At 45.9% G+C, this 22,840-nt stretch overlaps 1 protein-coding gene across 1 annotated transcript in view; it reads right to left on the bottom strand.

The window, feature by feature from the left end:
* Positions 1-4,782, bottom strand: part of ADGRA3 (adhesion G protein-coupled receptor A3) — a 121,281-nt gene extending 116,499 nt beyond the window's left edge. The window contains exon 1 of the mRNA XM_038533575.1: positions 4,544-4,782. Coding sequence (XP_038389503.1) covers positions 4,544-4,782 — 239 coding nt within the window. The remainder of the gene's footprint in view (positions 1-4,543) is intronic.
* Between the last annotated feature and the right edge of the window lie 18,058 nt (positions 4,783-22,840).

Genomic DNA, 22,840 nt, shown 5'->3' with positions numbered 1-22,840 from the left:
CTACACTATGCACAATGCCCCACAGTATGCACAGTGCCTACAGTATGCATAGTGCTCCACAGTGTGCACAGTGCTCCAGTGTGCACAGCGCCTAGTGTGCACAGCGCCCCTACAGTATGCACAGCGCCCCACAGTATGCACAGTGCCCCACAGTATGCACAGCAGTCCTACAGTATACACAGAGCCCCTACACTATGCACAGCGCCCCACAGTGTGCACAGCGCCCCACAGTATGCACAGTGCCCCACAGTGCCTGCACAACCTGCACCTGCGCTTGCTCCCCCCACCGCCCCCTATTCCCTGTTCCCCCCATCTCCGGCCTCCGCATCTCCCAAGCGGGGCGCCCACTCCTCCCCGGGCGCTGCACACGCCGTGGCTCCGAGGACCCGTCCTCCCGCGTGTCCCCGCGGCGCCAGCTCCCGAGCTGACCCCCACCACACCTGGTCATGAAAGCCGGGTCGGGGTCCCCGGCTCAGGGCACCGGGCCGCACCGCTACCGCAGCCCCAGATGCTTGCGCTCGGCCCGGCCTTCCTGTCCCTCGGGTGTGCTCACGGCCGAACCTCTCCAGGAAACACGCAGCTCCCACCGACCTCAACTCTGCAGGCTTCCTAAAGCATTTAAACAGGCGGCAGCACAGGATTTAGGGCTTAATTACAGACATTCTGCAGTTGTTCCCTAAATGCTGCCTTTGTGCAAAACCTTCCTTCCAACTAGGTTTAGGTTTCTAAACAATCCGAGCATTCCCTTTTGTCTACCTGACACTGAGCCGGGTGCATGCACTGGCTGAGGACCCATGATCAGGTCTCCGGTGGGAAAAAAAAAAAAGGAATATCGCTTTTTAAAAAGTAAAAAACCAAAACCCACACTTTACTTTGTGTGGAACAGTCTGAGAAAAACCTGGACTTTGCCCCTAAAGTATTGGACATATCAAAAATTTCTTTAAAAAAAAATCCTTTACCTAGAATCACTATGCAGCATCATGGGGGGTGGGAGGAACCCTCACACACTTCTGAAAAGCAAGGCTAAGTTTGTAAAACTTTGTATCACTGAAGTCCTCACAATTTTTAACACTTAAAATATCGAGCTGTACTTCAAAACACAAGACTAATTTATATTTCGAACAAAAACACTGAAAAGTTAAATTTTCATTCAATCTGGGTATAAAAAAAGGGGGGGGGGCAGGAATTAAAGAATTTAATTCTTTAATACCAAAGACTACATGATATAGGAAACCAGTGTGGTCAAGCTGAGGATTTCTCCCGGACCTCTCCACAAACACAGCTAAATAAGAAAGTAAGTGTTTGTTCCCTACAGTAGCTGAAGGGTCCGAGCTCTTGGCTATGCTGACGTCCAGTTCATCCACTAGGTAAAAATGACCTTATTTTCCATTATTTAAAAAAAAAAAAAAAAAAAGGAAAAAGAAAAATTCTGTCCCGTTCACTTTCTTTGCAGCAGCCACATCACAGCTCAGCTGAACACGGCCACACCCAAGGGATTAAAATTAAAACCAGAGAGACTTCCTGTCCTTGACCTGGCCCTTACAGGCTCCTCTCTGACCACTCCAGGCAGTGGACACTTGCCCTTGACATCTTAGCAATGTCAACTGCACAGCCCAGCACAGCCAGCACCACTGCCCTCTGGAAGCCTGTGGGCACACCTGGGGGTAGGAGGGATGGGGAGGCGGGTCTCCCCACCCCACCCCGCCATCCCCTAAATCGTACACAGTTCCCCATCCCATCCTCCTCAAATTGGCTCAGGATCCTCAGATCCTGGATCCTGACAACTATGTCCCAAGGGGCCCTGGCTTGCCCACCTCAGTTTCTTTTGCTACATGTCCACCCCAATATTAGAGCATTTACCATATTGTTCTGAATTCATGAATATTTCTCTCCCAATACTTGTAATTCCTGAAGAAAGACCAAGTTTTTATTTATATTCTACAGTGAGTTGAAGAGTATGCCCCCAAGAGAGGCCCAAAGTTCTCACCCCTGGTGCCTCTGAAAGTGACCTCACTTGGAAATAGGGTCTCTGCAGATGTAATTAAGTTAAACGTCCTTAGATGAGATCATCCTGGGCTTAGGGTTGACCCTAAAGTCAGTGACTGGTGTCCTTGTTAGAGGAAGGACAATATTTGAAACACAGACTCACGGGGAAGAAGCCACCTTAAGACAGAGGCAGAGCCTGGCACTGGGATGCCACAGTCCAAGTCACGTCAGAAGCTGAAAGACCCTTTGGAGAAAGCGCGGCTCTGATGACCCCGTGACTTCCAGGGCTGCCTCCAGGGCTGTGAGAAAAGAAATTTCTTGTTTTATGCCACCAAATGTGTGGTAATTTGCCACACTCCCAGGAAACTAAGACCTGCCTGCTACCTAGGAAACGCTACACACACACACACACACACACACACACACACACACACACGGAACTAAGAAAGAGGAAGGCCAGGGGGAAAGATGAGAAAGCATCTGAACTGCACACAGGACAGCAGGGCCATGGACCTGCCGCTCAATCTCTTTGGGAACTTGGGTCACTTAAGCGGGCACGACTCTGATTTATTCCCTAGTGAAATGAGGGGGCTGGTCCAGAAGACCCTGTACCAGGTCTGAATTATCCTGACCCAACTGAATCCAGAACATCAGCTGATCCTTAAATCGCCGATAGGTCCTTCCCATTCATTAAATTCTATTAATTTCATTTTCCTCTAGAGAGGTTTCAGGTGGCAAGAAATATTGGATTAACGTGACTTTCCAAAGGCACCTATATTTTAATCAGTTCGTGAAAAGTTCACTGACAAATAGTCTGATAATACGCTCAAGAGGGATTTTCTATGCCACCACCTAAAAATCTGCAAAGCAAAACCAATTCACAGATAGCTGATTGAATGCAGCTGAAACTGTTGACATTCGGGGGGGGAAAAAAAAAAAAAACTCGACCTAAACTTGAATCAGCTGGAGCGCCGCTGAACCCAAATGCATGATGACTAATTTCCGCAAAGTTATAAAGGGATCCCTCCAACACAGGGCTCTTCTCTTTTTGACTCGAGACTGTAATTAAAGGTCCCATACCCCAAATTTCCACTTCAAAGAATCCGGCTACGAAATAAATAAATACAGCTGCTGCCACTACCAAATGGTCAAGCGTCAGTAGAGGAGTCAAACAAAAACTATCTGACCCCTTTTCATTTCTCCAAAGACAGAAACACAGTTTTCCTGTGTTCAGAACCTTCCTTAATTCAAAAAAAAAAAAAAAAAAAAAAAGGAAAGAGGAGAACGAGGGTGTAATGAGATTTATCCTCCCCTTCCCATACATCCTGCTTAACTGGGGTCACATTAAAAACCACGTTTTAAGCTTCTCCGAGGTCACCCTGCTCCCCTTGCCTTCATGTTTTTACAGCCTTGATTCTTCTTTAGGAAACTTTCCAGCCAGAAGAAGGCAGAGGGGCCGAGGGCTCCTATCTCAGTTCGACTCAAGACGCATCGGAAACAAACTTCACCAAACCGATTCATCGTCCGAAGAGGACCCCAAGCGCCCGGCTGGCGACACGGGACCGTGAATCCGGGCACGAATGGGAGTTACGAGCCCAAAAACGTCTCCTTCTAGGTGGGAAACTCAACCACGCGGCCCCGCGAGCTGCAAGGCTTATCCACAAGCCCCGTTTTCAATCCCAAAGTTCTCGGGCTTTCAAACAGGAGCGCACAAACGCACGAAACCCGGGCGGGAGGGTGCCCGGCTCACCTGTCTTTCTCGCCCTTAGCAGCAACCCCAGGTTAAAAGGTGCTTTCGCGGGGAGCGAAAGGCCGGGAGAGCCCAGGGGCCCGGCAGCTGCGGGCGTGGGCGGTCCGAGCGCCCCGCCACCCGTCGTGCGCACTGCAGGTGGGGGCCCGCAGGTGGGGGGCCCGCAGGTGGGGAGCCGCAGGTGGGGGCCCGCAGGTGGGGGGACCGCAGGTGGGGGGCTCGCAGATGGGGGACCGCAGGTGGGGGGCTCGCAGATGGGGGCCCGCAGGTGAGGGTCCGCAGGTGGGGGGCTCGCAGGTGGAGGCCCGCAGGTGGGGGGCCCGCAGGTGGGGCGCCCGCAAGTGGGGCTCCCGCAGGTGGGGCGCCCGCAGGTGGGGCTCCCGCAGGTGGGGCTCCCGCAGGTGGAGGCCCGCAGGTGGGGGGCCCGCAGGTGGGGGGCCCGCAGGTGGGGCTCCCGCAGGTGGGGGGCCCGCAGGTGGGGGGCCCAGGTGGGGCGCCCGCAGGTGGGGTTCCCGCAGGTGGGCGCCCGCAGGTGGGGGGCCCGCAGGTGGGGGGCCCAGGTGGGGCGCCCACAGGTGGGGTTCCCGCAGGTGGGGCTCCCGCAGGTGGGGGGCCCGCAGGTGGGGGCCCGCAGGTGGGGGCCCGGCGGGGCGGGGCGGGTCCGGCGTCCCTGGCATCCTCACGTGGCCCCGGGGCGGCCGGCCCGCGCGGTCGCCGAGCCCCGCAGCGGAGCCAGCGCACAAAGCGCGGCCCGGGGACCCCGCTCCGAGGGGGCGCCCGGGAGGGCCCGGCGCGAGCGCTACTCACAGGGTGACCGTGCGGTTGGGCAGCGTGTCGGGGGGCAGGACCTGCGCCAGCTCCAGGCTGCTGCACACCACCTTGCCCTCGGCGGCGCCCGCCCTGCCCGCCCCCCGCGGCCGCCCGTCGTGCTTGCAGCCCGGGGGCAGCGCCGCGGCCCCGCCGCCTCCTCCCGGCAGCGCCAGCAGCGCCAGCAGCGCGAGCGGCAGCGGCAGCGGGCGGCCCCGCCGGCGCCCGGGCGGCTCCATGCTGCGGGCCGGGGCCTAGCGGGCCGGGCGGGCGCTCGGGCGGGCGGGGGCGGGGGCGCGGCGCGGGGCCGGCGGCGCCCGGGGCCTCGGGGCGGCCGCAGGACGGGCCCTCCTCGGCGCCAGCATGCTCCTTTGTCCGCCGCGGCCGCGCTCGGCCTGGGGGAGCCGCGGGGTCACGGCCGCTCTCGGGCCCCGCGGGAGCGCCGCCTCCTCGTCCTCCGCCGGCGCCGCCTCCCCCGGCCGCTGCCCGCGGCGGCGCCTCCCGCCTCCCGCCCCCGCCACGCCCCCGCCACGCCCCTCGCCCTCGTAGCCACGCCCCTCGGCGCCGCCCGCCCCTCCTCCCCGCCGCCACGGGCCCTCGCCACGCCCACACCCCATCGCCACGCCCCCAGCCACGCCCACACCCTCCTCGCCACGCCCCCTCGGCGCCGCCACGCCCCTCCTCCCCGCCTCCCGCAGCCCCGTCCACCGCCCCGTCCCCTCCGCCCCCTCGGCCCGCCGCGCCGCTCGCCCGTCCCGGCCCCGGCCCCGGCCCCGGCCCCCGCCCGCGCGGGAGTCGGGAGCGCCCCACGGGAGCCCGGGAGCCGCGCCGAGCGCGGAAGAAAGTTCTACTGCAAACTCCAGCCATGGTGTCCGCTCTCCCTCGCATCCGTCCGCCGCCCGCGGACAAAGCCGCCCCGTGCGCCCCCCCCCGCCCCGCCCCGCCCCCCCCGGGGGCCGGACTGAGAAGAGCCGGAGGGAATTTACCGGGAGACGGACGGGACAGGGAGCCGGCCCCCGACGGGCTGTCAGCCTGTGGACTGCCCTCTCCGTCACCCCCCCAGCATCCTCAGGGAATGGATGCCCCTGCCAACCTCATGATAGACGGCCGTGCTTGCTCCTGCACACCACCTGCTTTTGAATCACACTTTCACGGGGTGCATCGCAGTCCCCCCCCCCCCCCCAGCGATTTCACGCCTTCTCTTGGAACACCGTAGTTTCATTTGTCCCACATGCACCCGAGCAAGGCACAGGCCCCCCCTCCTGGAACCTGGACCCTCAGGAGCTGCTCCTGGCCTTCAGCAACTCCAGCTGGGCTCCCTGGGAAGGATGCATGGGGTGGGGGGGGCGCTGGACCAGCAGCCCTTGGAAAGAAACGTTCCCCTGACATCCGCAGATACCGGAGTTGTGACCAGTTAGAGCAGTGATAATGGCCAGACTGGCCAAGAACCGCAGCTGAATCCGGCTCTCTTCTATGCAGGGCTCCAGCTCCGCACCCCCCCCCCCCTGTTTGCAAGACCAGGGCTGACAAACCCTACCTTTAAATACAAGAAATACGCCAAGCTAACAAAACCTATTCTGTTGTCTTACCTCGAGAAGCACACCTTAATCACACACACACACACACACACACACACCCCAAAGTCCAAGTGTGTCTACAGATCCCTTGCAGCTCCACCCTGAAACCCAGCGGGCAGGAAAGAGCCAGACCCCAGTGCTCAGCCTTCCCGCTCCCAGCCGCGTTGCTTCCTGGGCCAGCTCTGTTCCTCAGCAGGAGGGGCTTTCTGCCCAAGTATGCAACCTGAGCACCCCCCCCAACCACCCTCTATCCAGGCCCTCAGATGGTCACCTTCGGCCTAGCAGTGCACACAGCAGTGGTCTGCTCTTCCCTTGGGAGGACGATTCTGGAAAGAGACCTGCTCAGGACCTGGAAATACCCTGGGGATTTTTTTTTTTTTTTAATTAATGCATTTATCTGAGAGTGAGCTCTCCTGCCCACAGGGCTGGCAAGTACAGGAGGAGCAAAGGGAAACGATCTTGACGGGGACTCTGCTGAAGGAACCAGGGGTCTCTCTCATGACCCCTGAGATCATGACCTGAGCGGAAACCAAGAGTCAGATGCATAACCCACTGAGCCACCCAGGCACCCCAGGAGTCTTTGATCAGTGAATTCCTGGGTCCTGGGTAAATTGGATAAGGGCAAGAAGCAGGAAAGGGACGCAAGCTCTTGGGGAACACAGCCCTTGGCCCTGGAGAATGTTACCTCTTGCAGAGGGGAGCTAAAATGGTGCCCTCTAAAATGCAGAGCGCAGTGCAGAGTCTTTCTTGTGTGGGCCTGAGGCCTTGGCAGAGTTGGTTCAAAGGGACCAATTCCCAGGAATCTATGATTAGAATTTTCTCAATAGTAAACAGATGATCTCCATTTAACATACCCGCTTGTATTAATATTTAAATAGCACTTCCTTTGACCAACATTTTTTGAGATTCAACTACATAAACCCAACAGTAACCATTGCTAATGGTACCTTCTCTGATAGAAATATTCTAGGTCTGTGATGTCCAATATGGCAGCCACAGGTGGCTGTTTAACACTTGATAGGTAGCCAGTGTGAGGTAAGATAATTTTTCAGTTTAATTTAATTTTTTAAAGACTTTATTTATTTATTCATGAAGAGACACACAGAGAGAGGCAGAGACACAGGCAGAGGGAGAAGCAGGCTTCCTGTGGGGAACTAGATGAGGGACTCGATCCCAGGACCCCGGGGTCCGCCCTGAGCCAAAGGCAGATGCTCAACCGCTGAGCCACACAGGCGTCCCTGGTTTATTTAATTTTAATTGATTTAGAGTTTAAAAAGCCCAAGGGGCCCAATGGCTACCTCATTGAACACCATAGACCTCCACACTAATGGGTAGAAAAAATGGGAGATCATCATTACCATTAAGTAGCTTTAAATCTATAAGTCGGGGGTGTCTGGCTGGTTCAGTCAGAAGAGCATGGGACTCTTGATCTCAGGGTTGTGGAGTTCAAGCACCATCTTAGGCGTGGAGCCTAACTAAAAATAAAAGATAAATACGTAAATCTATAAATCAGCTAGAAAGCAAAAATAAATGTTTGTGTTAAGTAGGCAAGATTGCTCAGATTTCTCTTGAATTCATGTAAAGAGTTATTATCCACTAACAAAACTATCATTGTCATCATCCATTTTCTTTATAAAAAAAAATAGAAGCAAAATGGAAGTTTTCAATAGCCATATTACCAGCATCATGGCTACAAATTGTCATGTGAACTTAGAATCTGTGCATATTTTCACATGTTCTATCTCAGCCTATAGTTGAAACTGTGCGTGTCTGTTTTGATATTTGTGTGCCACGAGTACCAGCACCAATTAGGTACATATCCTCTTTTTACTTCACTACCATCACGAAAGTTATATAAAGCATAGAATTATAAGAAAAAGAATCTCAGGTGGTACCATGAATCCAAGAAGAAACATGGAAGAGATGAAATGTTTTATTATATAGGTGATCTCAGCCATTCTTGCACAGAATTCATGCTATCTTTGAAAAATAAAACTCCTTAGAGATCACGAGAGAGTGGTATCTGAAAGACAGAAAGAACTTTAGAGAGCATATCTCTCAACACTCTACCCTTTGAATCATACCACCCTCCTTTATCATCCTTTCTGTACCGGTACGGATTCATAAAAACGGCACGTCATCCTTTCCACGCTTAGAAAAACCTCAGAGGATGATTCTGGGTGACTGCTTACCCTCAGTGAAATCAGAAACTTCACTTTAATTAAGCTACCCCAGCCCTGACAGCCTCTTGCCAGACAGGTCCATCTACTGCTGATACCCCCTCAGGCATCGCGAACATCCTAGCATTTGAAGTTGTAGGACCTAATAGGTCCTTTCAGAGTTTTCACCGTGTTTGTGATTGTCCCACGTTAGAACATCCGATAGAAACACCTTGAGAAATCCCTCATTGACCGTATTTGTGTACACATCATCCAGGAAAGCTGCGTTGCACCAGCTGTTGCTTTAAGGATGGTAGATGGACCACATTCCAAAGCTTCTATGCTATGAATCTAGTCGTGCAGTATTATGTAAGGCTTGTAGGAGACACCAGAGAAGCGTTCCAAATGCATCGTCCCTCCTATTAGGGATAGGGTACAACTACGTATGTAGGAATATAATAAATAGGGGTGTGATACACGTATATGCCACCTTGTTTATTGTTAATAACTTATTTACGTGCTTGTCTTCTTCTTTCTCTACCACGAGCTCCTAGAGGCTTTTCCAACCGCCTTCTTAAATTACTCCCACCTCCGATCACTCCCCATTAAGTTACTCGAAAATCTAGACCGATCATCTGGACTGAGTCTAGATAACATGGCTTGTTCAAACCTGAAGATAGCTACCTTCTAAAATTTATTTGTTTACATTTTTATGTTGTTAGCCTCCCACACCACAACACCAGCTCTATGACACTCTTATCTACTTTTTATCGCAGACACTGTTGCATCTACCAAAGAGCCATTGCCAAACCTTTTCTCCCTTAAAGACTGAAAAAGCTAATCATTTTCCCAGCCTCCTTTGCAACCGTGGGTGGCCTTCTAGCCAAAAAGAACCAAAAGTTATACTGTGCAATATGATAGATGTTAGCTTTATATGAGTATTTAAGTCTAGATTAATTACAATTAAATAAAACTAAAAATTCAGTCCTTTCAACACAGTAAACAAGCCAAGTGCCCACTAACTATACGTGGCTGGTGGGTACCATTTTGGACCCACTATAGGATACTATGGCGCAAACTATAGGATACTTTCAATATCTCAGAAAGCTCTTCTCATCAACACCAGTCTGAGGGGGAGTCTGCAGAGAGGACTCAAGATAGAAAATTTTCTCTTATAAGAAGATGTCTCTCCCACCACCCCCATCCGCCCTGCTTTGGAGATGATAATGTGGGGACAGGAGATCTGGATCTGAAGCAGGTTATTTTGTGACCACCAGGTAAAAAGCCTAAAGGAAAATTCAAAAAATAACAAGAATGAATGGAAGGACAAAAAACACCATCTGGGTCACTGAGATCATTCTTGAGCTGGCAATCGAGCCTATGGACTCATTTTTACTGGTAATGCATATTCTCTGGTTTAACACCCCGTTGTTATGGTTTTCTAGTTCCTAGAACAGTGGACGTTGCAAGGAAGTCCAAAGTGTTGGTTGATTGACAGAGTTTAAATTTTGGTCATTTTAAGTTCCCAATATCCAACACAGTTCTTCACAGATATTAGCTGGTGAGAAAAAGCCTTGATGAATTAAATATTTTCGATAACTGGGCATGAACTTCCAGCTAAAGTCAACTAACTTGAGACGAATGATAGAAGTTCAGTCTTCTAGAATCAAAGGGCACCATGTAATGTCATGATTAAATTGGCAGCAGGAAAGAAGAGCAATTTTCGGCACTCGAAATGTCTCAGCGACACCTCTATAAACCCTGTTAGTAAACAAACATTCTGTGTGTGTTTTTGCACCATTTAGTGTTAATCTATTAAATGTGACAGCTGTAGTTTGTATTTTTAGTCGTTACGTAGCATGCGCTAGAATGCATGCTCACTCATTACCCAGGACCCAGATAGGAACAGCAGTGGTATCTCAAACAACCCCCCAGCCTCTTTAGACAGCATTGGCTCCCGTTCAGACTGACTAGTTGCTAGAATTAGTGATCTTTGACAAGTCACTAAATCTTATCTTTCAAAATGAGTTTGAACTAGAACCATCTCTTAAGCACTATGATTTTATTCTGCCGAACCATGAATTCTCTTTTTGTTTGTCTGCTGCAGCCAGACTATTACTGGAATGTATCCCTGTGACAGTTAAATGCTCTCTTTGGATGACCAAATATCTTTCCGAAACAGTATATTCTTTGCCCACTCCCGTGTAATCACCATTAGTTCTAAATGTAAAGAGGAAAAATGAGGCAAGAATTGTCCTGCGGCGCCACATGGGGAATTACCTCAACGCAGTAGTAGCCTCCAAGTGCACGATCCGGCCGGTTACACAGAGGTTGTGGAGCAGAAGATGGGCTCACCGTTCAAATAAAGATACTCAAATCGGCCAGTTGATCGCATCCGTGTAAAGCACTTGGTGAGAAGCAGAGGAAAGAGGTGAGGTTGGCTAAGGCACGTAGGATGGAATGTAGATGAAAGATCACGTCACCTGCACATTGGGCCACCTGGTGTTCCTTTGAACTATCTGAGTCCATCTATCTGTCTCTCTCCCTTCCAACTCAGACACGTCAATCTTCCCCACTGCTGATATGGTTGCAAGGACCAGAGCTGAGGTTTGAGCAAGGTGATCCAATAGACGGAAGGTATCTGGGGCCAACATCTCACTTGCTCTATTAGATGCAGGGGCCATCGTGCCTGACCATGATTATCACCTGCCTGAGAAGCGGCCATGGGTTTTATTTGTGCGTCTGGGACAGAGGACACATAGGGCCAGATTGGGTATCACGAATGGAGAGCCCATTTCCAACCCAATGCATATTGAGTGCCTCATATGCCTTATGTGTATTTAGTGAGCTGTCAATACTTGGTGCGTAGCGGTTCCTCCATCCTTTCCTACCTATGGGTCATTTTCTCACATGTCCCATCATTTTTATCTGTTTAGCACACACGTGTCCTACTTTCTTTCCCAATGTCTACCATGTGTCATAAGCTATTTGCTCCTCTACTTAGTGTCATCTAGTCCCCTTCCTTTTTTCCTATTTTTATAGCAGAATTAAATATTTTAAAATAACACAGAAAACATATTACATGACAGATGAAACAACAGACTTTACGGAAATTTAGAAATTTGATGCACACCAGAGATGTAGCTAGCTTCCCCAAATAGCAGTATTGCCTGAGTATGTCCCAAAGACAAGGTAAATAACCTGTCTTGTTATATCAGCTGTGTTCTTGTAAGTTTTAGTCCTATGTACCAACAATAGCAACCACAATCTATCGACCAACTAGTAACTATTAGCTATAGACATAGTACCAGACATGTCAATCAAAAATTTCCAGGGCACCTGGGTGGCTCAGTTAGTTAAGCTCAGGTCATGATCTCAGGGTCCTGGGATCGGTCAAACCCCTCATCGTGCTCCCTGCTCAGCAGGGTATCTGCTTCTCCCTCTCCCTCTGTGCTCTCTTGCTCTCTCTCAAATAAATAAATAAAATCTTAAAAAAAAAAACCTCTATCAATATGTTTTAAAAGCCCAGTAGCTTCCTTCTTCCTTAGTGTCAATTAACATACCAAAATCCATTTGTTGAGCTGTATGGAATGGGAAGGTATATTTGAAATTATACATTTCTCAACAAAGTAATCACTTCTTTGAATCAACCTCTGAATCAGTATATTGATAACATACTGAATCTTGGTATTTGAATTTTTGTGACATTTTTTAACACCCTCCTAATATTCGAGAACCTTGAATAATGCTAATTCATAAACTTAGGTTATGTAAACTTAGTTACATTTTTGACTTTTAATTTAGATAGGTTAAGTATTTCTCACACGATATTACAAGTATTTTGGGTCACGCGATTGTTTTAGTTTATATGCCGATAAATCAAAATGCATGTATATTTTTATATAACTTCATAGAATGCTGAAATAGGAAATGCAAAAATCTGGAGGAGAAAGCATTGATTTTTAAAGTCAGGAGATCTGGATTAATAAATTGACTCTACCTTTAGTTGGGTTCCCTTAGGCAAAGCTACTTAACCTCTTGGGGCCTGGATTTTCTCATTTGTTGTGAGGTTTAATTTAAGATTCATTTACTCTAGAGAGAGAGAGAGCATGACTGGACACCTAACTGCCTGCACTACCCAGGTGCTCCTGTTGTGGGGTTCAATTTAAATTAAATTTAAAATTTAATTTCATTTAATATGACAACACTGAAAGTTCCTGGCACACGACTTGCACACAACCAAGGTTATGACAATGAAACCTAGAGGTTATGTGAAGGTACCTAAGGTCATAACTCTGGTCATACTCTTAGTTCATGGGAAAGCCAGAACAGAAAAGCTGGGAAAACTGCAGGTAGAGCTGGTTTCTCTTATAAACCTGTAATCAGACTTTCTTATAATCTGGTCATGAGTTATAACTTAAATTATGTCACCTACTAAATATCTCTGTTTCCCTACCTGAAGAATCATGGGACTAATAATTACTCCCTATATTCTAGTGATATTGGAAAGGCAAAGAAGTAATGCATGGACGAAATCACTGAGGAAAACATTCTATGTAACCATAACATATCATTATAAACAGTAGAAATTGCAAAAGCATCTCATCTTTAATAACACTGCATTGCAATTGTAAGTACGGCTCCTTTCATCTCTAGATCTCTAAATTCCAAGAAAATTAGTGCTGTGGACATCCTGGGGCAATGATTCTCCTAGGAAGGCGAGATGGGGAATTGAAGCAATCATACACACAATTCAGGAAAAAGCAAGCCCATATTCTCCACTCAGACAGACCTTCTACAGTTCTCTTTGTCCAGGTAATTACCTCAACTGACCTCATCTTTTTGCACGTGAATACCCACCACCATACAGATATTTGTGCATTCTAAGTTCTGTTCAACATAACTGAAATTCTTCTGAATGTCTGTTCTATGATGGGAAAGCCTTTGTCTTATTTCTTACTATGTCCCTAGCACCTGGACAGTGCCTAACATGCCATAGGCTCTCCATAAATATTTGTTGAATGAATAAATGAATGAAAAAGTAAATAAAAGAATGGATAGCATTTCTCCATTCATTAATCTGTCTCTTCATGATGACCAAATAACCCCAAGGTAGTTGCTGTACAGTAACTTAAGGAAAATTTTATTTATGAACTCTACTCTTACCTCTGTTGAATATGTATTGAAATTTCTCATACTTGAACTTACCTCTTTAAACTATTTGAATATTAGGGATGTCTGGGTAGTTCAGTTAGTTGAGTGTCCAACTCTTGATTTTGGCACAGATCATGATCTCCGCATCATGAAATCAAGCCCCGTGTCAGGCTCCACTCTTAGCATGGAGTCTGCTTAGGATTCTCTGTCTCCCTTTCTCTCTGCCCCTCCCTACACTCATGCTCTCTCTCTCTCTTTCTCTCTCCCTAAAATAAATATTTTTTTAAAAAACCTATTTCAATATATGATGCTATCACTGCTAGATTATAAATGATAAAATTCCAGCAGCCTGACTGCATCTGTCCCTGTCAAGAAAACTTACCCATCTATTGGAAGCCTGTTTGGTTGTAAAAACTCTGTATATTAAATTCTAAATCCACTTAATTAGCTTCTCTAATCTTCATTATATAAAACCCAGTCCCTTCTGATGGCGATATATAATAAAAACAAACTTTCTGGCAGCTAATATTGCAATATATAGTCTTAAGGGAAAAGAGAGATTCCGTCTAGGGCACTGTCCAGTGCTGTGATTTACCTTTACTTGATCCCTTTGGGGGTTGTTACTCAATCAACTAAGAGTATTTTCTGATTTTTGTCTTCTTTTGTTTGTGTATTTGTACCCCTAACCTTCTCCCTGCAAAACTCCGAGAGGAGGAAGTCAAGAGTGAGGTGTTTGTAGGTCGTTGCCCATTACACCATGAAAGTTCTATTTTAGTCAAAATTATTTCAGGTAAAAGTGACAGAAACACAACTCCAACTAGTTGAAACACAAAAAGGAGCATATTGGGTCATACAAATAGGAAGTTGTTTCAGGCATAGGTGGATCTAGGTGCTGAAGGAGTGTTCCCAGATCTCTCTCCCTTTCCATCTCTTTGCACTTTGTTGGCTTTGTTATTTGGCAAAAAGTATTTATTCACTCTACAGTTGGAAAGCCACCAACAGCTCCACCTTTACGTCATTCTCACATTGTAAAATCCCAGTAAAAAATAAAAATAACAATCCCCTTTCCCGGCATTCCCAGTGAGGGATATGGTCGGCCTGTTGTGGGTCACAGGAGAAGAAAAAAGAGGGGGCAAGAAGTCCTCTGTAACTAACCTGGCCTGAGTTAGAAATACACTTCCCCAACTAACGCTAATGTAATGTGCGTCAATTACACTTCAATAAGGAAAGAAAGAAAGCACAGAGAGAAAGACAGGAGGGAAGGAAGGAAGGAAGGAAGGAAGGAAGGAAGGAAGGAAGGAAGGAAGGAAGGAAGGGAGGGAGGAGGGAGGGAGGGAGGGAGGGAGGGAGGGAGGAAGGAAGGGAGGAAGGAAAGGGGAGGAAGGGGGAGGAAAGGAGGGAGGAAAGAAGAAAGAAAATCAAGCTTTAGAACAACTTATTTAAAAGAAAGAAAGAAAATACATGTACTGGAACAAGTGTAGGATAAAGTGAGCTTCCCAAATACATATTTGATGGCAGAAAAAGAAAACTTCCCACTGTGCTATCTTTACCACTAATAGTATATTACATAGAGAAAATGATAGGAAGGACGATTCACTAACTGTGAGTCATACGTATCTCTGGATGGGAGGCTTGCAAGCAAATTTTAACATCTTCTTTATAGTTCTTTTTATATTGTTTGTTATTTTCCATTTTTATAGTGTCCATGAGTTACTAATATGAATTTAAAATTAAATATTGTTTTAGGAATGTATTCATTTTATCAAATAAATGAATGAATGTAATTCCTGAATCTGCTGTGTGTAAAGCACTTTTCTGAATGCTAAGGACAAATTAAATGAATAAAATAGGCTTGGTCACTACCATCATGGTATTTGTTGTCAGATGAGGACAAACACGTACTCGTTTAATTACTGTTGTGGAGCTCATTAAATTCCTTTGGCAAAGGGATAATTACTATTTAAAAGGTACCAGTCATTGTTACTCACTGCTTATCACCAAATCCCTCTTTCATAACAGAGAGATCAAAGATTTAAATGTATAAATATAATCATAGAATATGTTTAAAAATAATATTTATATGCATGTATATCATCATCTAGATGATATGTGTGTCCACATATATGCCACTGCAAGACCCAAAGCTCAAAATGATACATTTTGTCCCATAAAAATTTAAATTCTGCCCAAATACCATAAAAAAATAAAAAGCCAAGTTTCTAAAAAAAAAACAACAACAAAAAACTTTGCAATATATATGGTACAGGAATAATTAAAATATTTTTTGAAACTTAGAAATCAGAGAAAATGTTCAACTATTCAAGAAAAACAGGTGAGCTATATGAACAGCTAGCTCCCAGAAAGAGAAAAATAAAAATGATATGAAAGTCTGACATGAGCACATGATTAGCCTCACTAAATCATTAAAGAAATGCAAGCCAATGAACCAACCTACCAACAAAAATCAAGATGATAACTTTTACCCTTCAGATTAAAAAAAAAAATCAGAGTTAGTTATTATTTGGTGACTTCTAAGTGTTGAGAAGCCAACATTCACGTAAGTGATTATGTGCCATATAAATTGATACCATAGTTTTTGTTTTGCTTTCTTCCCCGGCTTTATTTATTGAGATGTACCTGACACACAACATTATATACATTAAGGTGTCAGCCTATTAATTGAATACATTCATGAATTGTGTAATGACTGTCATCATAGTGTTAACTACCACTTCCAGCCCATCACATAATTTCCTTTTTTGATGTGTGTGGTGAGAACATTTAAGATTCACTTTCTTAGCAACATTCAAGTGTAGGATACAGTATTATTAGCTATAATCACCGTGTGGTAAATTAGTGATACAACATTTTTATAAGACAATTTGGGATCATCTCTCAGAAAGGTTAACAGCAAATATCCTTTGACCTAGCAATTCCATTCCCTGGACTTCTTCCCTCAGATTCAGGACCCACATGTTGTGCACCTTTATAACACGACAGCACACATGGAGCATTGCTGCATTTTTTGGGGGGTAATGACAAAAGACTGGAAAGAACCTATATGTCTATTAAGTTGAAAAAAAAAGGGAGTCTGCTCAATAAGTTACGGTAAACTACAAATAGAGGTCATTCATTTCAAATTATTACTTGAGGAAAGAGAATGAGAGGAGCCCTATGTGGTGATCTGGGATGATCTCCTCGTTAAGGGAAAAGAGAGATATAGTAGATCCCCACCTCTATAAATAAATGTGTGTGTGCGTTTGTACTGTGCGTACTGAGTATTTCTGGAAGGATATAAAGAAACTGTAAATAATGAAATCTTACCTCTGGGAGAGGGATCAGCAGTGAAGAAACTTACATTTCACACTGTAGTGCTTTTTTATTATTTGATTTTTACAAGTTTTATACACGCATTTAGTTTTTATTAAAAAGACTGATTTTAAAAATAGACTGAGAGCAAGCATTGTAAATACATTTTTCAATTTTTTGGCAGCAGTAGACAACACATCATCATATTTGTTCCAAGAAGAATATCTTGAAGGAAAACTCTTTAATGATACATGTGTAAAAACTATAAAGCAAGAAGGTATCCATTTGCCAGGGAGTCCCCTCTCTCCCCCTTTTTAATGGGTTGAACAAAACTGTTCTTTTTAATATTCCCCTCAATGTAGATCAGGCCTTTGAGGACAAGGTGAGTACATTTGCATGAGAACAAAGGAGATTCCTGGGAACAAAGGAGATTCCTGGGAGTTTAGGGTTGGAGACCGAGGACTAGAACCCTTCTGAGGCCCAAGGCTTTTTGTCTCTGATGGACTTCGTGGTCTTCAGAGGGTTCTACTGCAAGAAGCATTTTAGCTAAACTCAGGGAGAGCTGCCTGTGGAAGTTTCCTGCAGCCTGCAAGAAAATAGAACATTTGGGAAAATGAAAAAAGACCAGTTTTGACAGGGACTCCAACAGAGGGAAGCCTGCCACCCAGAGAGACGAGTGAGGTAGGCGAAGGTCAGATCTTGCAGGGGTTGTGGCTTTGGTAGTTAAGGATGTTGTTCATCTTAAATAACATGTGGAAGCACTGAAGGGTTTACAGGAGAAGGAAGACACATAGAAGTTGCAGTTTCATATACTTCTTTTGGCTCCTCCATAGAGGTTGGAAAGGGAATGGAGAGCATGCAGGAAGATTCTGGGGAACAACTAGGTGTCTATAGCCAGAGATGAGATCATTCTGGCAGCTTGAACGAGGAGGATGGGGATGGAGATGAAGAGAAGTAGGTATATATGAATGGTACAATATATTAAAAACTACAAGACTCATTTTTTGTAGTCATTTAGATGGAAGGCATGAGGGAGAGGGCAATGGCAAGGATGACTCCCAGGGTTCTGGTTTGCCCAACTGCACAGGGATGACATTCATTGAGACAGGAAGCCCTAGAGGAAGACAGACCCGTTTGCATGGGAGGATTGGGAGCATTCACTGGACATGCGGAGATTGAAGTCCATCTTATTTTATTTTTATTTGTTTAGGATGTATGCATTTGTCTGAGAGAGAGCACGCGTGCAGTGGGAGGGCCAAGGGAGCAGGAGAGAGAAACTCCAAGCAGACTCTGCTCTGCGCATGGAGCCCACACGGGCTGGCTCTCAATACCTCGACATCATGGCCTGAGCTGAAACCAAGAGTCAGAGCTGAACTGACTGCCACCCAGGCCCTCCTGAAGTCCATTTTAAACATTCAGGTGGCAGTGTTGAGTAGGCATCAGTATAGCCTGGAGTTTTCAGCAAGGGCTGGAGATTAATTTTCTTAAAAGCCAGCACATAAACATTTTATTTGAAGCATAAGTGAGGTTAAGATTTCCTAAGTTGAAAAATTAAAGTGAGAAAGGAAAAGGGATTGGTGATCTTCTATCCTAAAGAAAATCAACTTCTAAATGGTGGGAGAAGGGGTGCCCGGGTGGCTCAGTCCATTAAGTGTCCGCCTTCTGCCTTCAGCTCGGGTCATGATCCCAAGGTCCTGGGTTTGAGCCCTGCATCGAGCTCCCTGCTTGGTGGGGAGTCTGCTTCTTCCTCTCCCTCCGTGTTCTCTCTTGCTCTCTCTCAAATAAATTAATATATAAGCTTAAAAAAAATAAATGATGGGAGAAGAGAAGGAATAAGGGGAGGAATTGCCAGCAGAGAAAGAGATGACAAATAGAATAAACCCATTCCCAAACAAATAATATAATAATAAATGATTGCTGATTAGCCCCTATACTCATTTAATGTCTCTTTGTTTTACAAAGTTAATGAGACCACTTAGCAACAAGTGGGATTTGTTATTTATCAAGAACCCTATCTACTTTAAATGAACCCTTCTTAGATTACCTTCTGGAACACAAAGGATGCTGAACACCAATTTAAACACCAAAGGAACTCAGAGCACTAACACTAAAAGCACAAAATCACCTGTCCCACATACCACACCTGCTGCACTCTGTCCTCCCCCACTCCCCACCAGCAGTGAGTTAACAGAGTCCTTTTCCCATTTATGGTACAGCTTTTTATGAGTGTGTCTCTGAGTTTTACTAATAAGTATGGAAATTCCAGCTGACTTCTCTGCAGCTATTGCAGGAATCAAGGAAAATTATTCTTTTCTTTTTCTTTGTGTCTCCGCTCAGTTTTTAGAAGACAGAGCTAAAAATTCCATGCCAGATGGCACCCAGGGAGGCTCATCTAAGGATACTGTTGTCACCAAGTCATAATGACGAAGACCTGATCGTTCAATCATTGAAGTGGGGCCTTTTGCCCACTTATGTCTTTTAAAGACAAGTACCTAGTCTAGTCCTCTATAGTCTCCAGCAAAATGTTTCCCTTTGGCAAAAATAGGTAAAAATATGGGACTGACTTCCAGAGGGAGTTTTTCTTTATCATCTGCGAGCTAGAGTAAGGGTCGGCCAACTTTTTCTGTAAAGAACCAAGTGGGAAATAGTTCAGCCTTTGCCAGCTATGGAGTCTCTTACAACTACCACGGTGAAAAGTAGTGATAGATGATACATAAATCAATGAGTGTCACTGTGTTCCAAGAAAACTTTACTTACAGACACAGAAATTGGAATTTCAGATAATTTTCATGTGTCACGAGGTGTTATTCTTCTTTTGATTTCTTTTTCCTATTTAAAAATGCAAAAATCATCTTGGCTTGTGGACTTCATAAGAATAGATGGTAGACCGACTTCTGCTCTAGACGGCCATCATAGCAGGTCTTGAAGTGTCACTCCCCTCCTTCCCTCTCCCCAATAATTAATTCATAAAATTCAATTCCAGTTGTTGAAAATGAAAATGTTAACCCTGGGGACAAAAAAAGTCTGGCAAATATTGGAGTCCAGTTCTTCCAACATTCTTATTTAAGGCAATCTCAGTAGTCTGCACCGTCCAGGGATGGCCATTTGCTTGGGGTTGATAAGACATAATGGTGACAGCTCAGATAAGGTTCCCAGCTACAAATTCTCACCACTCATGCTGAGGTTGAATCAGAACTATTGTCAGTAAGGACGCTGTCTGTCAATCCATGTGTTGCAAAAACTAGCACAGAGCTGATTGTCGCAGCAGATGTTTGAAATGTAATTATAAGCACTTAGAGCCATTTTGAGACAGAGTCTAACCCAAGAAGTTCTTTTGGTATCAGCCTGCAGAATCAATATGAATTCTTGAAATGCATTTTGAATGCTTCTGGAGCCCTTAGCCTGAAGTGACCTTGGGCCAATAACATCAAGTAGGCCAGAACGTGGTACAACTCTTTTTACAGTCTATTATTAGCTGTTTTTGCCCCCAGGCCACCTGGCCTGAATTTAAGCAATGAGGTCATGCAAATTTCTTCTATGTGTTTTATACCCAAGATGATCTGATGACCCCCTGTCAAAAAAATCAATATTATTTCTCTACAGAATGCATCCTTTATATAAAACTAACTCATGGTGATGACTTGGGATCAAGTCTTTATTTCACATTCCCCCTCTTTACCTAATATGAGACGGAGACCAAATGGGACCTTCTAGAAAGACAATTCTGTATTAGGATCAGCCGAAAGACATAAACATTCAGAGGCCCTCAGGCATTGATGGCAAGGGGAAGATAAAAATCTGTAATCGCCAAGCATTCCAAGGAGAATTCTCAAAATCAAACCTCAAATGAGTCGCCAGATTCCTGAAGCTAAAGAGAATTCCTTGGCTGACAAACACACTAACGCAGCTCCTTCCCAGGAACCTTCTTCCTTAGTCACCACTGACTCTCTCCCTTGCTCAGTCTCCTTTGGACACAGAAATTCCACTTAAGGAATTTTTTTCGGGGTTTTGTTTTTAAGTAATCTCTACACCCAACGTAGGCCTTGAACTCACATCGCAGAGATCAAGAGTCGCATACTCTACCCACTGAGGCAGCCAGGAGTTTAAGGCATAAGGACTGGTAGCACCTGAAGCTGATAAAGCTAATGGGAAATGGTGGATTTTTACCCACTCCAAAGAGCTTTGGAGACACCCAGGTTGGTCTGTGCTCTTCCCTTGCCTACAATTTAGTTTCCAGCCTCTGTGGAACTACACACCATGACTGAGGAAGTAAAGCTCTCCTGCACAAATATCAGCAGGAGTGCACCTGCCTTCATATGGAGCGAGTAACCTCCACTTGCTCAATCTACCAGAAACACAATCCTGGTAAGTATATAAAAGTGGGACAAGGATGAGAGCCAGCTCCTTCTGGCTCATTTCTTCACTGGTAAATGGTTTTCATTCAACTCAATGTTTCGCAGATAGGAATATGTTCCAAACCATAGTCTTCATATTTGCAAGATGGTTGAAAGCTTTTTCCCTGCAAACAGCGACCGCCACCATTGTAGCTAAGAGGACCCACTTGGACAACCCTTTTGTTCCTCTCTAGCAATAGAGCCACTCATTTCACCGGTAAGATATTCAGGATGTTCAACAGGTACTTCCACATTCTTCTTACCATTCTTAGTCCTCTGGAAAAAAGGAATGGGCCAAACCAGTCAAATTCCCTGAAGAACTCACATTTGCCTGGGATCAGAGTCATGCCTTTAGCTCTGATCCTTATTTGCTTCTCCCACTTTGGCCTTTATGAAATAATTACAGGCAGGCCAGTGAGGATCCACTACACCTCTTGGACCTTAGGAGATCTAATTTGATTCAATCCAATAAACTTAAATGCTACCAATGTCTGATTAAACACACTCCTACTTCTCGCCAGCAGGCCAACTCTGTTTTCCCCCAGACATCTCAGCACAGAGCTTACGTGGTTTTCCAATTGGATACCTCGTTTTCTGGAAAAGACAGAACTGAAAATCTGACCCTGAGTCCACGTAGAAGGGACTTGACTCTGTCCCCCTAACCACGGGACTGCTGCGGAGCAGCCTTGGGCTCATGTTGCACCATTAAGGAAAACATCAGCCTCACTCTGAATAGAGATCCGATCTACCGGAAGGCCTTAAATGGAGGCTCTTTCCAGAGCCCCAGGAAGCAGACAAGCATGAAGTACGCTGCTTTCCCAAGACTCACCAAGCAGACACAGTATCACAGAGTGGTCGGCTTCTACCCAAGCTGCCCAAACAAGACCCTGCAGGGTTTCTCTGCTTACACCCTGGCATCTTTGTCTACATTTGGTCAAATTGCTTCTTCTTGCCTGTCAATCTTTGAACCAATGTTCCTCTTATCACTTGATATCTGAAAATGATTTCGCTCCTCTTTGTTCTCAGTCCTTACCTGCCCTAGCCTACAAACAAAAAGAGAACAAAGCTCCTTCATTCAGTTTCTTCCATTTTTTCCAAATGTCCCTACGTGCTCAAGCCATCCCTCACCTGACCAGCAGGATTGACCTCAACACATCCGAGGGAGTCTTTCCCCTTCGTGGTTTATGTTGGCGACTGAACTACTCCACTACATCAACCTCAGCCTCTCAGCATGTTCTAACTGGAACTTAATTCCCAGCATAAATAATGCTTCTCTTAAAATCTCCAGAATTCACGACTCTACCTCCTCAGGAACAGGTGTAAGAAAAAAACCCAAACACATCAGCACTTTTATTTCTGATAACCATCTTCTCCTTCACTACTTTTCAACTAACCTTGCAGTCTTTGTTGAATTTTAAGCCATGACTATGGCCTCCTGCCAGATCTACCGCATGGTGGACTCCAACTATTATTATTAATCCCTGCACCCCCCAAAGTGCCTCTGCCCCCCTGCCAAGAATATTACTTTTTATGTGGCAGCAAGCCTGCACCTGCCTTGCCCACACTAATTTTTTTCCCTACATGTTTGGGAATCTTATCTGAGACTTCCAATTGTTTAAATTCACCAGGCTACCTGTTGGTCATGTGTCCATCTGGAGGTTTAAATGGTCACTTCAAAATGAGGCAGCTATAAGCTACTCAGGA

This window comes from Canis lupus, chromosome 3 (assembly GCF_011100685.1).
Source record: "Canis lupus familiaris isolate Mischka breed German Shepherd chromosome 3, alternate assembly UU_Cfam_GSD_1.0, whole genome shotgun sequence".
Taxonomy (NCBI): domain Eukaryota; kingdom Metazoa; phylum Chordata; class Mammalia; order Carnivora; family Canidae; genus Canis; species Canis lupus.
Note: the sequence above shows the minus strand (reverse complement) of the source record. Positions and strands in the feature narration are given on the sequence as shown.